The sequence below is a fragment of the Mauremys reevesii genome, linkage group 2 (assembly GCF_016161935.1).
Source record: "Mauremys reevesii isolate NIE-2019 linkage group 2, ASM1616193v1, whole genome shotgun sequence".
Taxonomy (NCBI): Eukaryota; Metazoa; Chordata; order Testudines; family Geoemydidae; genus Mauremys; species Mauremys reevesii.
Window position 1 is genome coordinate 8317396 of NC_052624.1, and position 16004 is coordinate 8333399.

Here is a 16004-nt window from a genome sequence, read left to right on the forward strand (position 1 = left end):
GTTTTGGGGAAATTTCAGCCAAAACAATTAATCCATTTCTGAGAATGATGCTAGGGAAAAATACATTGTTTTGCCTGTTAAAATCTAGCACCTCCATGGGGGAAAAAGATAACAAAGGCGCTACTGGGATAGTGCTTGGGGTCTCCTACAGATCGCCCCCAGGATCCGATTTGGATATGGGATAGAGATCTCTACTATTTTTAAAGAAATAAATGCTACTAGGAATTGAGTGATTATGGGAGACTTTAATTTCTTAGATTTTAGCAGCTAAATTCACTGATGATTCTGTATGCACTAGCATGCTCCAGCATAGGCTTGAGCAGAGCTCTTCCTGCAGTTGCACCTCTGCTGCTGTGGGTTGGTCCTGGTCCACAACTGGCTCTCAAGTTCCCAATCTCACTCCTGTGGGCAGGGGGGAGATGTATTGCACCTTCAGTCTTTGCACTGAGTGACCCTGAATGTAAGGGGAAGTCCGGCGGGTGGGATGTGGGTGGCACATGCCTCCAAGGGTTTGACTCCTTTTGATTTAGAAACACAAAAAAGCCAAGTAATTTTTCTACAGTAAGCAGGTGAGTGCAGCATCAACCCAGCCTGCAGGTCCAGGCCACTGCCCTGAAACTGGCCCCAGTGCAGCCAGTTAGCGCAGATACTGACAGTGGCTTTCACGTGCACACGCTGGGCTGCTGAGAATGGGCCCCCAACTTCCCATTTCACACCAGGAGTTGGGCACGGAGCTGGCTGAGGAAACAAGGGCCATAGCCCAGGTCCTGCTCTTGGGTCCCAAAGTAACTCCTGGTGCTCCTACCCTTCCCAACCCGGAAATGGTTTGCTCCAACTCCCCCACGCTCTCTTCTAATCCTGAAATGGTTTACCCTCACTTCCCTCCCACAGTTCCTGACCTGCTTTGCTCTCTGCCCAGGTGACATGGTTTGCCCCAGCCCCCTCTTTTCCTTCCCAGCCCTGACATGGTTTGCCCCAGCCCTGACATGGTTTGCCCTCAATCCCCTCAGTTCTCCCTTCTAACTCTGAAATGATTGTCCCAGGCCCCACACTGCCCCTTCTAACTCTGAAATGGTTTGCCCCCAATCCCCCTTCTACCTCTGAACTGGTTCGTCCCAGCCCTGTTAACCCTGAAATGGTTTGCCCCAAGTTACCCGTTTCTCCCTTCTAACCCTGAAATGGTTTGCCCTAACCACACCTCCCCCCCACCACCAACGTTCTTCCTTCCCAACCCTGACGTGATTTTCACGTAATCCCCCTGTGCCCACACGCTCTCTCCTGATGTGGCTCCCCCTTCCCCCCGTTCTAAGCGTGGACTGGTTCGTCGATGGTCCCTCACGCTGCCGTCTAACCCTGTTTGTCCCAGGCCCCGCCTCCTACAATAATTTCTCCCCGCGACCTATCCCACTCTCACGCCCCCCCTCCCCATTGGTTGTCAAGGCGGTTCCCCTTCCCCTGCCGCGCGCCCTTCATCCCGCTCTGCTCGCAGACTGGGCGACCACAGGGTGGGAAAGAGCGCGCGCGGACGGGAGGAGGGAGACCGTTGGCTCCTCCGCCCACGCGCCTGGCTCCCGCCGCGCCTCGCGCCCGGGGCGGGGGGGTGGTTGGGGAGCCGCTCACCTGTCAGTGGGTGAAACGGAGTCGGCGGGCGCCACCATCTCGCGCCCGGGCGAAGGGGGGGTGGAGGAGTAAGATGGTGGCTCCCCCCCCCCCTTCGCGAGGGCCTCGTGGCTGGAGGCGAGGCCAAGCCCCACTCGCCCCCACCCCTCCGGGACGGGTAGCGGTCGGACCGGAGCCTCCCGCCGAGGCTGTGCCCTGTTCTTCGGTGGGCGGAGCTAGGAGGGAGCTTCGTCCTGTCCCTCCGCCCCCATGTGATGGGGGGTGGGGGAGTGTGTCCTGCTTGTCTGTGGGGGCGCTTGTGCCTGGGGGTGTGCTCCCCTCCCGCGCCGTACTAGGGGCGGGCGAGAATCCTCATCCTCCTTCCCCCCTGGAGGGCAGGGGGGCGGATGCGCCTTGCTGCTCTGTTGGGGGTGCTCCCCTTGCCTCAAATATTGGGGTGGGTGGGACAGGCCCCCCCACTTCCCTGGCAGTGGGGGGCTGGGCTGCTCCCTTCCCTTTGCCTGGTGGGGCAGTGACCCCCACACACACACACTCCCCGCCCAGGGCTTTTTAAGTGCCCACCACTGTGGTACCTACCTGCTGATGGGGCAGGCTGCTGCCACACCAGACTGACCCCTCCAACAGCACTGGCAGCAGCAATGGGTAACCCAATTTTCTGCCTGCTGCTTGGGGTCTTGCCAGTCCACCACCCTCCCTGCTACCGCTGCCCTCGTGCCCGCTAGATCGTGTTCAGACCGTCCCGCCACAGTGCTTAAAGGGTTTGTTGGGGGTGGTGTTTGCAGACCTGGAAAGAGCAATTAAAAATCAAGCTGGGTCACTTTAATCACTTCCTGAAGCTGTTGCTCCCAGAGTATGACCCTCTCCCCTCCCAGGCTTTTTTCAGACCACTTTAAGTGCTGTACAGGGGTGACTGTTAATGTATCTTCCCACCTTATTGAAAATGTAATTGAGGAAAGTTATCTATTGCCACAAGGACACTGTTGCTGTCCTCGGGCCTCTGTGCCGGCAACAAGGAGGCAGAAGTCACTTGTGCTGAAACTTCAGATGTTAAGAGAATGCGGAGAGGAATAAAATAGCTTTTACTGAACCTGAAATAAAAATTAAATGCATTTTATCCTTCACATTCAGTTCTGAAATATTGCAGTAGAAAAAGGAAGGCTGTTCTCATTCCGTTATCTCTAATGATGAAAAAAGCAAGGAAAATGTAAGGATCGCTGGTAGTACTTAAAGTCTGTCTACACATAGCTTTTGTACCTATTCAGTTGAATCCACAATAGGGAGCTGTACTGATTGAATACAATATGATCACTCTTCTACTGGTATAACTGCATGTATACTAGGTGGTTGAGTATTAGAGGGGTAGCCATGTTAGTCTGTATCCACAAAAACAATGACAAATCCGATGGCACCCTAAAGACAGATTTATTTGGGCATAAGCTTTCATGGTTAAAAACCGACTTCAGATGCATGGAGAAGTGCATGTGAAGAAATGGGTTTTTACCGACAAAAGCTTATGCTGAAATAAATCTGTCTTTAAGGTGCCACCGGACTCCTCCTTGTTTAGGTGGTTTAATCGATTTAACTGAATAGGGTTTTTTTCCTGATTTAAATTGGTACAAAAGCTGCTAGACAAGCACTTTCAGATATTGGTAGATATTTCAATATTTCGGTCAACCATTACTGTTTAGCTAAAGCATTTGTAAATCTTGAGCCAACTAACTTGCTAGACAGGATTATGAGTGGAAGCTTGCATTCTATAAAACCTACTATATATATAATGTGGGAGTGTGGTTTGTTCTCTGCTGTTCATGATATCTTTTGTATCAGGCATGCATTTTTTTTAAATTCCTTATGGTCTTAGTGGAGTAGAATTAGCTGGCAAATCTTGACTGATTTTTTCACAGCTATGTTTACTTACTTGTGCAGAGCCAACAGGGGGCTTTGCATGCTGTTTTGGGATGGGGAGTGTCTGTGTATTGTTAATAAATCTAGTATCCATTCTTTAAAAAAACAGACTCTGGAATGCACTCCCCACCTGTTCATAATAATTTAAAGTTTATCACATTTTTAGTGTCAACTACAGTGTCTCAAACTTCATTTTGATGGCTCTGTCAGTTTCAAGTTTTTATTTTGCTTTTACATAAGTTGTAAGCCCTTCAGAACAGGGACTGTGTATTTTCTTATATTTCTGTGAAGTGCTATTCTCAAACCTATGATGCAGTGAAAATTATGATATTTGAATGAATAGATTTTTTAGTAGATTCATGTTTTGGTCTTTTGTCCCCCCGTTCCCTGCCAGGGGCCAAACAGGTATGAAATTCTGCTGTCAAACTTTATTTGTAGCCATCAGCAGTCATGTTTGTACCAGTTAAGTTAATGCTTGTTTTTTTAGCATCTATATAAGTACTATATAGACTGGCTTCAAGCATTTGCAGAACCATGCCTTGAATTAATAAAATGTGTTTTAATACATCCAAATGTAAATTTATACATCTTGGAATAAAACATGTAGGCCCTAATTAGAGGAATGGGGGACAGAGACTGAAAAAGAGTTTGGAGTCATGATGGATAATTGTAGAATATCAGGGTTGGAAGGGACCTCAGGAGGTCATCTAGTCCAATCCCCTGACAGATTTTTGCCCCAGATCCCTAAATGGCCCCTTTAAGGATTGAACTCACAACCCTGAGTTTAATAGGCCAATGCTCAAATCACTGAGCTAGCTTTCCTCCCCCAGTTAGTAGAGTGTAAGTGTCTACTGTAATACCATAGTCAAAAGGGCTAATGTGATCTTTGGATGTGTAAATGGGAATCATGACAAGGAGTAGTGAAGTTATATTACCTCAATATTTGGCACGTGTGCGCCTGCCACGTGCAGGTGTCAACAACTCAAAAAAGATGTTGATACATTGGAGAGGATTCAGAGAAGAGCCACCAAATAATTAAAAGATTGGAAAAAATGCTGTATAATGATAGATGCCAGGAACTCAGTCTGTTTAGTTGAACAAAGAGAAGATTAAGGAGTGACTTAAATCACAGTCTACAAGTGCCTACATGGGGAACAGAAATTTGATCATGGGCAGTCTAGTAGACAAAGGTGTAACAGGAGCCAAAGAATAAATGGACACAAATTTGACTTCAGGAAACATAATATTCAAAAACCAGTAGGAGAACACCTCAGTCTCTTTGGTCACTCAATAACAGACCTCAAAGTGGCAACTCTTCAACAAAAAAACCTTCAAAAACAGACTCCAACATGAAGCGCAGAACTGGAATTAATTTGCAAACTAGATATCATCAGATTAGGCCTGAATAAAGACTGGGAGTGGTTGGGTCATGTATTTATACCTGATCCTGTATTTTTAACTTCATGCATCTGATGAAGTGGGTTCTAGCCCAGGAAAGCTTATGCCCAAATAAATTTGTTCGTCTCTAAGGTGCCACAAGGAATCCTTGTTTGGTTTTTTTTGGTTTTTTTTTCTGCTATTACTGTTAAGTTTATCAATTTGTTGGAAAACTCTTCCATTGATGCAACAATTTGGGATAGTATTTGGAATAGCTGATTTGTCACCCAAAACCTAGCTCTGATGAAGATATCTCCCTCACGTCCTCTGCTGTGAAAACCAATGCAAATAATTAATTTAGTTTCTCTATGATGGTCTTGTCTTCCTCAAGTACTCCTTTAGCACCTTTGTCATCTAGTGGCCCCGTTGCTTGTTTGTCAGGCTTCATGCTTCTGTACTTGAAAAAAAATTTACTGTTAGTTTTTTACGTCTTTAGCAAGTTGCTTCTCCAATGTTTTCATGGCCTGCCTTCTTATACTTTTATGTTTTTACTTGCCAGAATGAGTGATCCTTCTTTCCTATTTTCCTCATTAGGATTTGACTTCCAAATTTTAAAGGATGCCTTTTTGCTTCTAATGGCCTACATTATTCTGCTGTTTAGCCCTGGTGGCATTCTTTTGGTCCTCATACTGTCTTTTTTTTAATTTGGGGTATACATTTAATCTGAGCCTCTATTATGGTTTTTTAAAGTATTCTCCATTCTGCCTGCAGGTATTTTACCCTTCTGACCGCTTTTTAAAATTTCAATCTAACTAGCATCCTCGTTCTTTTGTAGTTCCCCTTTCTAAAGTTAAATGTTACTGTGATGGGGTGTCTTTTAGAGTTTTCTCCCCTACAAGGCTGCTACCTTTAATTACATTATGGTTGCTATTAATGAGTGGTTCAGTTACAGTTAACCTCTTGGACTAGATCCTGTGCTCAATTGAGGACTAAATCAAGAATTGCTTCTCCCCTTGTGGGTTCAAGGACTAGGAGCTCCAAGAAGCAGTCACTCATAGTGTCTAGAAGTTTTATCGCTGCGTCACGCCTGAGGTGACATTTACCTCGTCAGTATGAGAATAGTTGAAATCACCCATTGTGTTTTCTGTTTTTTATAGCCTCTCTAACCTCCCTTAGCATTTCACAGTCACTGTCACCATCCTGGTCAGGTGGTCAGTAGTAAATTCCTGCTGCTACACTCTTATTATTCAAGCATGGAATTTGTATCCATAGAGATTCTATGGTACAGTTTGATTCATTTAACATTTTTACATTATTTGACTCCGTAATTTTTTAACATAGTGCCACTGTCCCACCCAGTCATTCCTATATATTTTGTCCCCTGGTATTACCATATCCCACTGATTATTCTCATTCCACTAAATTTCTGCATCGCCTATTATATCAATGTCCTCATTTAATGCCAGGCACCTGTTCAAGTCTTACTCAATAGTGGGCTGGCTAGGGTGACACAAACCATGACTCTCCGTGTCAGAAACAGAGAGACATAGGTGAGGCAATATCTTTGACTGGCCTAACTTCTTTGTGGAGGAAATGGCCTTTTTTATTCTTTGTAACACTCACTGTAACAAACATAACACTTTGGTCAGTGAATCGCTTCTTTGTGGAGAATTACTCCCCCCAAGCCAGTAATATATGGGACTTTTATGATCAGAACTCTTGTACTCCATTAAAGTTAAAATGAAATCCTAATTAAATCTCACAGCTAGTAATACTTTCCCAATGAGTGATGTGTTCTGAGTAGGGTGACAGATGTCCTGATTTTATAGGGACAGTCCTGATACTTGGTGCTTTGCTTTATATAGGCACCTATCACCCTCCCCACCCCCTGTCCCAATTTTTCACACTTGCTATGTGGTCACCCTAGTTCTGAGAACGATTTAAATCACTGTTGAAAGCATCTGATCACCTTAAAATTGCTTCATCCCAAGCGGGGAATGGAGGAAGAATTAAGTTTTGCAGCGCTTCTCCCTTTTCCACCGTGCCCGTATTGGTTTAGATTTTATTTCCCACCCCCCAGGCAGCTCCAATAATCCTCTGTAGTAAGGAGGCTGTTTCCAGGGCTCTCACATTTGCAGTACATTACCTTGAGCCCTGTACTTTGTAGCTATTACACAATAGGGAGAAGACTACAATTCCCATAGTACTTCCACATACTGGTACTACAGTGACATCACACATGACAGGGCTGAGAATGGTTGTATAGCAAGAGGAACGCAAATGTAAGCTCGGTGTTTCTTTTACTCCTGCAGCAGGGCCTTGGCAAGCTGAAATCCTTGTTCAGAAGAGGGGCTTGCGGTTGCTGCAGCAGATGCATTTAAACGGGGGAAAGGGTTTGAAGGGGCTGTGGGGTGGGTGACAGCAAAGGGCAGGCAGTTCGCAGTGTTTCTCTCAGTAGGTGCAGATCAGCGCTGACTGTCTAGGGCAAGCCGTGAGGAGTGAGTGCTGAGTGCTAATGCTGCTAGTTTATCTTCTGAATTCATACTAAGGCCCTTTTCGCAGCGCACAGATCAAGCCCCTGCCTGCCTCTCTCCCCTGTTTGTGTATTGTGCTGCTTCAGTGGGTGGAGAAGAGACGCTGGCCATAGCCTGGCAACAGTTTCTATATGCAAGGAGTACTGAGCTGTGTAGTGTGCGTGTGTCCCATGGCAGCGGTGTTTAGGGGAGGTGGATGAGGTTCAGCAGCCCGGGTTCAGTAAGGTACAAGACTACGCCACTAGACTTCATGGCACAGGGATCAGCGGGTGCTGTAGTGCGTATGGTTGGGATGTTTTAAAACCTCTGCTGCTTTTGCTTCTCCAGTGGCTTGTGTCGGTGGGAGGAATGCACTCAGGGAACGGCTGGTGGTAACGTTTGTGCAGGTTTATTTTGGTGGAAGTTGATTCTCACACCTGGAATTCAGTGATATGTGCATTGTCTAGATCAGGGGCAATGTTTGGAGACTCTATGAATTTTGCTGTTGTAGTGAATGGAAAATACAGTCTAGCAAAGCAATTTTTGCAGAATAATATTTTCTAAAGCAGCTAGATTGGTGGCCTGCTTAGAAGAAGCTGTGATAACCTAGTTGCCTGGCTGTGGCCAACCTTTGTAAATCACCACTGAAATTGCTATTATAAACACTTATCACAAAAGCCCAAGACTCCAAACTGCAGTTGTATGTTACTGGTCATTCAAAAGGAGCATTGTACTACGGAAAAAGACAAATGTATTAGTAGGGAGGACAGGTAGGGATCACCATCTATCACCCCTTCACTCTAATCAAACTCTAACTCTGAACAGTTTAGTAACTTTCCAGCCAGATAATTTTTCCTCTCATTTCTGTATTTTATGGCTTGTATTACTTGTTAAATATCATGACACAATGTTTACCTCAATCTGTGATTCTTTGAGACCTTCATCTGGGTTTCCCTGCTGTAGGAATTTCAAAAATTGCTGATGGAGGGAAGCAGTTTCTGAATCTAATCACAGTAGGCTAATATAAATAAGAAATAAATCCTTTATATGAATGTAATAATGAGCTACCTAGTGCATTTAAATTTTGGCACAGGTGATGGGAGAGATCTCTTACTTGATAACAAACATTGGCTTGCTGCAGTTAGCTCCTTTTGAGACCTTCAATGCCAGTCAATTTCTTAATGTGTTAGGCATATTTTTATAAATATGTTAGTCTATTTAAACATGAGACTATATTTTGAAGGACAAAAATGGAATTTTAACAGGTATTAAATAGTGCCCAAATCATCTTTTTTATTTTAAATAAAACTTTTGGAACAATATTTGGTAACTTCACTTTTACCTTCATTTTTTAAAATGGCAGGTTTGTTGGTTTTGTACTGTGTCCCTTTTAAGAAATATTTTTGAAAGGGTTATCTTATAATCTGTAATATGTGATTTATAAAAGTATTGAAACCCACTTAAACTGACTTGGTTTTGTTGACATTTTAGTGGGTCAGAGTTGAGATCTTTTGCCAAACTTGTGTTTAATTGTCCCTCCTGTACCAGAAGACAATGGATTGTGAGAGAGGTATGAATTAAAAGGTGAAGGGAAGTGTAGTTAGCTAGTATCAAGCTTCATTACCTCTCAGTAGAACCTGCAATGAATGACTGTTATTAAATGCTTTAGTAGTGGTTTGGCCACTTAGGAATGTTAGGAATTTTATAGTTTGCCTATTGATAGGGCCAATAAAAGTTGTCTGTTACCCTATCCCTCCCTTAAATGAAATATTCTTGAATAGACACCCACCATAATTTGAGTCAGAGCCTTTTGGAAAAGATTCTTTTAACTTGAATTTTGCAGACTATTCTAATATGTGACAGCTTTATATGAATGCTTCATGAAGAGTTTTTGAAAGTAAGGAATACTTGTTATGTTTTAATAATCAGAGAGCAGAGCTATAAAGTCCCGAACTGTAGAAAAATAATCTTTGTCAGCAAGACTGTTCTGCACTTTGGGTCCCTTTAATACTATTATGAAATAATTTATAATTCATTATTCAAAGACTGGTTTCCAGAACTTGAAAGCAGGGGCAAGATCCTCCAAACTCGGAACAGCTATTTATATAAATGGTACTTCTGGGTACAAAAGCTTTGTGGCATCAGGCGACAGGTGTAATTTGTGGATTGATTCTTTTTCTTGAAGGTATTTGGGAGCATGTCTGATTCCAAAAGATTGGAAAAAATTGGTGTAGAAACAAGGCCCTTATCTGTAACCTATTTTCATTTTAATTTAGTTTAATTTTACTGTAGTTTAAGTAATAAGGCTGTGAATTTGACAGATGGAAATAACAAAATTAAGGTTATGACCACATTTATTTGCTCACATTGCAATACATTAATGTTGCCAAGAGAGCTTTAACATTTGCATTTCTTGCTGTCTGAGTTTTGAATCTGCAACCTTAATGTTTCTGCATTTAATTTTTTTATTTTTTAATCTTTATTAGGAAAAGTACTATAGTAGTGCATACTTCAGAGGTACTGGTGTGTTGTTAGCCAGTGTGTGGATTGGAGACCTCTGTTCCCCAGTCATTTTTTCAAATTTTTTTATGCTCTGTGGCTTTGCAACCCAGAATGGGCCTCCAGAGTGAAAGAGGTTCAAAGTTTGAGAAGGAAGAGAGTTCCCCAGACTTTTCAGTTCCTTTTCCACATCATCTGAATTGTAGAATTTGGCCTTCACTCCTGGACTTCAGGTAGCATGGTAAGAGGATTGGCAACCTTTCTCATGTCACCTCAAAGTATTTATTTCAAATTGCCTATTCTCTGGAGGCCTAGATATATTCTGATGTGCAGAGCCCCAGAACTAGTGAAATTTTTACAGTTCTCTGTAGTGGCAGCCACATACACACTGCATCTGAGTAGAAAGGCATAGTAAAGCATATATCTGTGTGCATGCTAGAACTCCTTCAAATCTTAATATAGTGACTATTTGAAAATTACATGGTTAGACAAATTCCCATTCCTCAGTGAGGATTATTTACTGGCTCAATTTGAGGTTTCAGAATTTCGGTGGTTTTTTTAAAGCATGCAAGAAGATAATGGGAAATTGTTTTTTCCCTGCCTTCCCCACACATACATATCTCAGGTAACTCAAAAATAGCCCAATGAATTTCCAAAAAAACATTCACCTCTTGACTGAGCCAAAGTGTGGATTGTTTTCATCCCAAAGAGAGTCTTTTTGTGCCTTAGATAGGGGAAACTGGTATAATGAAAATCATTTAGCAACCTTAAAAGGATACTGTCAACTTGAAAATCATTCTTCTATCTGGAAAATTTTATATCTGTTATAGTTACGGATAATGCCTTAGGTAGGGGATAGAGAGTACTTGCCTGGATCCCTGCATAGAACTTGGGAGTGACTTAAAACCTGGGGTGGTACTGATGACTTCCCTCCCTATATCCATGTACTGACTGAGGAAGCAATTGGAGTCTTGGAGTTAGTGAATATTTTTTCTATACAGGGTTCAGATGGGGATGAACAAGTGTTGGTGGGGCATCCATCACTCTCAAACCCTGTTAAGGGTCTGGAGATCACCTAGTACTAGCTGAGGCATACGCTCCCCCATCCTTCCGTTCAGATCAGAGAAGAGGCACTTAGCTGTAGGGGAGGAGGCCCCTATCCTCTCCATGCGACTGGAGAGCAGATGTAATTGGGCAGAGGGCAAAAGAAGGAGGTTTGTCTCTCATGACTGTAAATCCAAGAATTTTTTTTAAGTTAAGAGACTTTGCCTCAACGTTGCTGCTACTGAAGAACCGGAACCAGTAGCAGAAGTGTGGATGGGGATGGGAGAAATCCTTCTAAACAATAGCAGATGAAGAAGATAAACACTTAATTAAAAATTTTTAAAAAGAAATTTAAAATAATTCAGGGGATACTATTAAAGGTGCTTTGTGAGAAACATGAATTTTTAAAAATTAGTCAAACAAAATGCAAGCTGTCATTTTTCCTGTAACTAAAGTATTTGCTTCTGTCAAAGCTATAATGGAGGCACCTTCTATCTCAAGGTATCCCAAAATGCATTTCAAACAGTGAATTATTTACTACTAGTGCAATGAGTGTGCATGCATATTAGCCATTAAGTGCTCAGCAACAGCTCAGAGAAATCTGTGGTCATTGAAAATCTATTCTACTGAGAGAGGCAATGTTGGCTAGGACACAAAGATGCTTCCATAATCTTTTCAAACAGCTGTCATAGACTTTAACTTTTACTTGGACACCTACCTACATATGTGGCGTCACGGAGTACCCCAATGATTTGAAATGCTCCCCAGTTGCCTCCTGTTCTAGGACATAAACTGCTTCCCATAGAATGCTTACTCCTCCCCACTTTATAATTGCATACTTGGTCAGATGCTTTATTGTTTCTTTTGTATTCCTGTGAAATATCCAGTATAATACAATGTGATAGATGTAGTGATATATTAGATGAACTGTTGGGTCTTTTTCAGTAAGTCTATTTCTACACACAGATGAATGTGCTAATAGCTGAGCCATATTGATCCTATACACGTTATTTAACAGATCAGTAAGGTCTTTGCTTACCCTGTGGTAGACATGCAGTGAAGATATCACAGGTTAATTAACCAGTGGTAACCTAACCCATGAGAGTGCACCCACACACATTATGCTGTCACTCCTTGTGTCCACACTTGCGCTGTATCTGGCCATGACAGACAATACATTTATCTGGGAGCATATCTCAAGACTGCTAGCATTGCAACTTGCTACATGGCTCTGTGTTCCCATTTACAGGGTGTTGTGGGACAACTTGTTTGCCCACACTGGGAACTGTGGGAGGCAGTTTAACGGAGAGAATCCTTCAGTAATTATTTGTTTTGGGTATATCTAAAATACCAATCAACAGAGGAATTGAAATGGAATAAAATTAGTCAAAAGAAAGTGATTATAAAATAACTATTATTCTCTTAATGAGCTGTATGTAAGAAAAGTGTGGAGAGAAGAAAGGTCTTTTGAAACCTTTCACTTTTCTATCTTTTCCTGTGTCTACACTAGCACTTTTGTCTGTATAACTGGAAAAATTACACTGATAGAAGCGCCAGTGTGGACAGCGCTATGTTGGCGGGAGATGCTCTCTCCCATTAGGGGTGGTTTAATTATGTCGATGGGAGAGCTGTCTCCCTTCGAAGTAGAGTGGCTATACAGAAAATATTATGGCGGTGCAGCTGTATCAGTACAGCTGTGCCGTTGTAAGATCTATAGTGTAGACATGGCCTTAATCTAGTTTTAAAAGTTTGACTGAATCAGCCTTTAGAATAAGCTAACAAACTTTTAATGGCTCTTGTGAAAACTCATCTGTTCCTGATTAACTGCCCTGAATAACTCCATGTGTAGACACTCATTCTGTTTAGATGAAAAGCTGTTGCACTGTAAATTCACACCCTACCTTAATCCAAATTAACTTTCAAATGTAGACAAGACCTTAGTTTTAGTTTAAGAGTCAGTAGGCAAGGTCAACCACCATCTGAGTTATAGTGCTGACATTGCCTAGTTACATTGGCATAAACACTACAAATGACTTGTCTTCACTTAGGATTTTACAGTTCGATAACTATTGCACATTTGTTATCCTGCTTTAAACAAAAATCTGTCAGTGAAGATAAATCCTAAGAGTTTCACTTTTCCAAGGGATTTTTAGTGGGCATTGTTCTGCTGTATCAAACTCAAGAGACGGATGAAGCTGGAGAAATGGCAAGCATGCAAACTTAAATTAGGGGGCTTCATAGAGGCAAATTAATAGTCACCTTCTGTGGTTGAGCCTGTTAAGTCTTCACTGAGAAGTCCTACTTCTAATGCTGATAATTGCAGAGTTTACACTCAATCTTTTATAAATGTGCATATGGCCAATGCTAATTTTTTCCACCCATTCTCCAAGACCCAAACTGTCACTCTGGGAAATCTTGTTTGTTGGGAATCTTCATTTGAAAGTTCAAAACTGGATGTGAAATGGTTCAAAACTGACTTATGAGGAGAGGCCGAGGGAACTGGGATTGTTTAGTCTGCAGAAGAGAAGAATGAGGGGGCGATTTGATAGCTGCTTTCAACTACCTGAAAGGGGTTTCCAAAGAGGATGGATCTAGACTGTTCTCAGTGGTACCTGATGACAGAACAAGGAGTAATGGTCTCAAGTTGCAGTGGGGGAGGTTTAGGTTGGATATTAGGAAAAACTTTTTCACTAGGAGGCTGGTGAAGTACTGGAATGGGTTCTCTAGAGAGGTGGTGGAATCTCTTCCCTGAGAGGTTTTTAAGGTCAGGTTTGACAAAGCCCTGGCTGGGATGATTTAGTTGGGGATTGGTCCTGCTTTGAGCAGGGGGTTGGACTAGATGATCTCCTGAGGTCCCTTCCATCCCTGAGATTCTATGATTCTATGACTAACATATGATACAGATTTCATTTTTTTTCTTGGGATATTGTTAATGCTAAACTATTTTTTGTGGCCCTTTAGGTCCCACAAATGTTGATGTTTTGTAAAAAACCTGACTAATGTGAAGCTTTTAAATATTGCCCAAGTTATTCTTCAGTAGACTGCTGTCTTTATTTAATTACAGCACTTGGAAGTCTAATATCACTGAGTTCATCCTTTTGAAATTAGACTTCAGTTTACCCACTTGCTGTTTGTTGGTGAATGACAAACCTAGTCAATTTTCATTCTTCTGCATCTTGCAGAAGCTCTGAGAAGCCAGGGAGACACTGGGAATGTCTGCCTGAAAACTTAAACCGGTGTGGTGCTGCCTTACTAACTTCTGTTTGCATTTGGAAGGTATCCTTTTCTTTTTAATGAAATTGTAAATTCTGCAGGAAGTTATGGCAATTGTCAGGGAAATTTTTCAGTTTGTGCTGGACTAGTGGATTTTTCAAGGCTTGGATTGGAATATAGTACTGTCATTTTGCCTGAACCTTATTTACTCAACTAATAACAAGTTAATCATCTTTGATGTTGTTTCAGTTTTTGGCCTTCTGAATAATACATACTATTTTTTTCTTAAAGTGCTGATGTTTCCGGTTAAATTGCTAACCTTTGCTTTTCATGTTTAATTATCTTTAGGGTACACCTGTGCTTAAGATTCTGAATTTCTGTTTATTTGGCAATGCAACGAATGTGGGAAAAGAGAATTTGTATTCTGACAACGAGGACATGGTCAAACAAAGTGCCACTCTCAGTCATTACGAGCCACGGGTGAGTCCAAAGTAATTGCTTGCTTAGATGAATAGAAATGGAATTCTCTGGGTTTTTGTTTTTTTCCCCCCCCAGACTGAAATGTGTACGTAAACCCTATATGGCGTGTCTTTAGGTTTCTTATATGCTAGAGGTGGAAATGATCTCTATAGTCTCTCCATTTGGATCACTATACAGAAGAGTAATCATGGATTTCTACAGCAATCAACAATTCCATGTTTAGTCTGGCCTCAAGTGATGATAACCTCATGAGCTTCTTTGGCAAAATATACTGAAAAATAGTTGCAAGAAGTTGTTACCACTTGATAAATGCTCAGTGGCAATGTGAAATGAATTTATTTTCAGTCCACTTCCCAGCTAACTGTTATCCACATAAAAAAGTTCATAAATACGATAGACACTATGCATCTTTGATGGCAATCTGGTTATAAAGGCTAAGGAAAGATGAGCATCACAGAATGGTGGGAGTCCTACAAAGGTGATGTTCCCGCATCTGGTTAGGTCTATATTTTTATTTTTCTTACCTTGCTCTGGCTAGTAGATGTTTGACAAATGTAATGCCTTCCCATAAACAAGAAGTCCACAATTCTCTGGCTGCTGCAAAGGAGCATTCTTTGCTTCCTTTCACCACCATACCAGAGCCTTCAAGCTGCCCCAAGGGTGGGTGTGGGGAAAGGAAGTCTCCACTACTCTTCCACTTTACCATCCTCCTGGCTGCTGTCTGTGGTGGGCAGGATCTCTTCAACTCACATACCTTGTCCCTCAGTTTAAGTTTGGAGTCCTCCTGACCAGTAAATAGCTCTATTATTTACCTCTACTTCTGGTCAGTTTTTCAAGTGCCAGTAGAGTAAAAGTGATACAGTTCTTGTGAATTTCACTGCTGTCCCTTAGGGTTAATAGCAGTAAACACTGAGGCAACGCTAACCATTTTTAGTGTGCTCCAGGCTGGGAAAGTTAGCAGCGGCCACAGAGGTACTAGAACTATTTTTCTGCAGATTTAAAAAGGCAGCACACCTTTGTTTTACATTCAGATAACATTAAAATGGTTGCCTTAGTTGTTTGAGCTAGAAACTGAAAAGGAACATAGTCAACTTAAAATCACACTCCTCTGAAAAGTTTGTACCCAGTATTGTTAAAAATAGCATCCAAGATACCTGCGAATAAAAAACTCTGTGTGTACTAATCCGTTACAAGTTGGAATACCTTCTTCTTAGGATAGGTGACTCTACAGGGTTTCTATACTGAATTTAGCCAACAAAAGGTGTTTTGGCACTTTTGTGTGCTATTACAGGGCAGGTTTAATGCAGTTCAAGCAACAGAAGCCACTATTTCAAATTGTTTGGGTGAAGTGAA

At 42.1% G+C, this 16004-nt stretch overlaps 1 protein-coding gene and 1 long non-coding RNA gene across 12 annotated transcripts in view; one reads left to right on the forward strand and one right to left on the reverse strand.

The window, feature by feature from the left end:
- Positions 1-225: 225 nt before the first annotated feature.
- LOC120399407 lies at positions 226-2051 on the reverse strand. Its single transcript, XR_005595136.1, has 2 exons — positions 1621-2051; positions 226-518 (listed from the first exon to the last, which is right to left on the reverse strand). It is a non-coding gene; the product is annotated as an uncharacterized LOC120399407 (long non-coding RNA).
- LOC120399403 (meiosis-specific coiled-coil domain-containing protein MEIOC-like) overlaps positions 1316-16004 on the forward strand; it is a 55771-nt gene continuing 41082 nt past the window's right edge. The window contains exons 1-3 of one of the 11 annotated variants that reach the window (XM_039527620.1): positions 1316-1355; positions 2749-2824; positions 14520-14651. In XM_039527620.1, the coding sequence (XP_039383554.1) occupies positions 14610-14651 (42 nt within the window). In that variant the 5' untranslated portion in view covers positions 1316-1355; positions 2749-2824; positions 14520-14609. Of the gene's footprint in view, positions 1356-2004; positions 2263-2748; positions 2825-3840; positions 3988-7055; positions 7185-7276; positions 7727-7874; positions 8186-10132; positions 10156-14140; positions 14235-14519; positions 14652-16004 lie in introns of those variants that run through there. The other 10 variants (XM_039527618.1, XM_039527623.1, XM_039527613.1 and 7 more) reach the window with 10 other exon arrangements.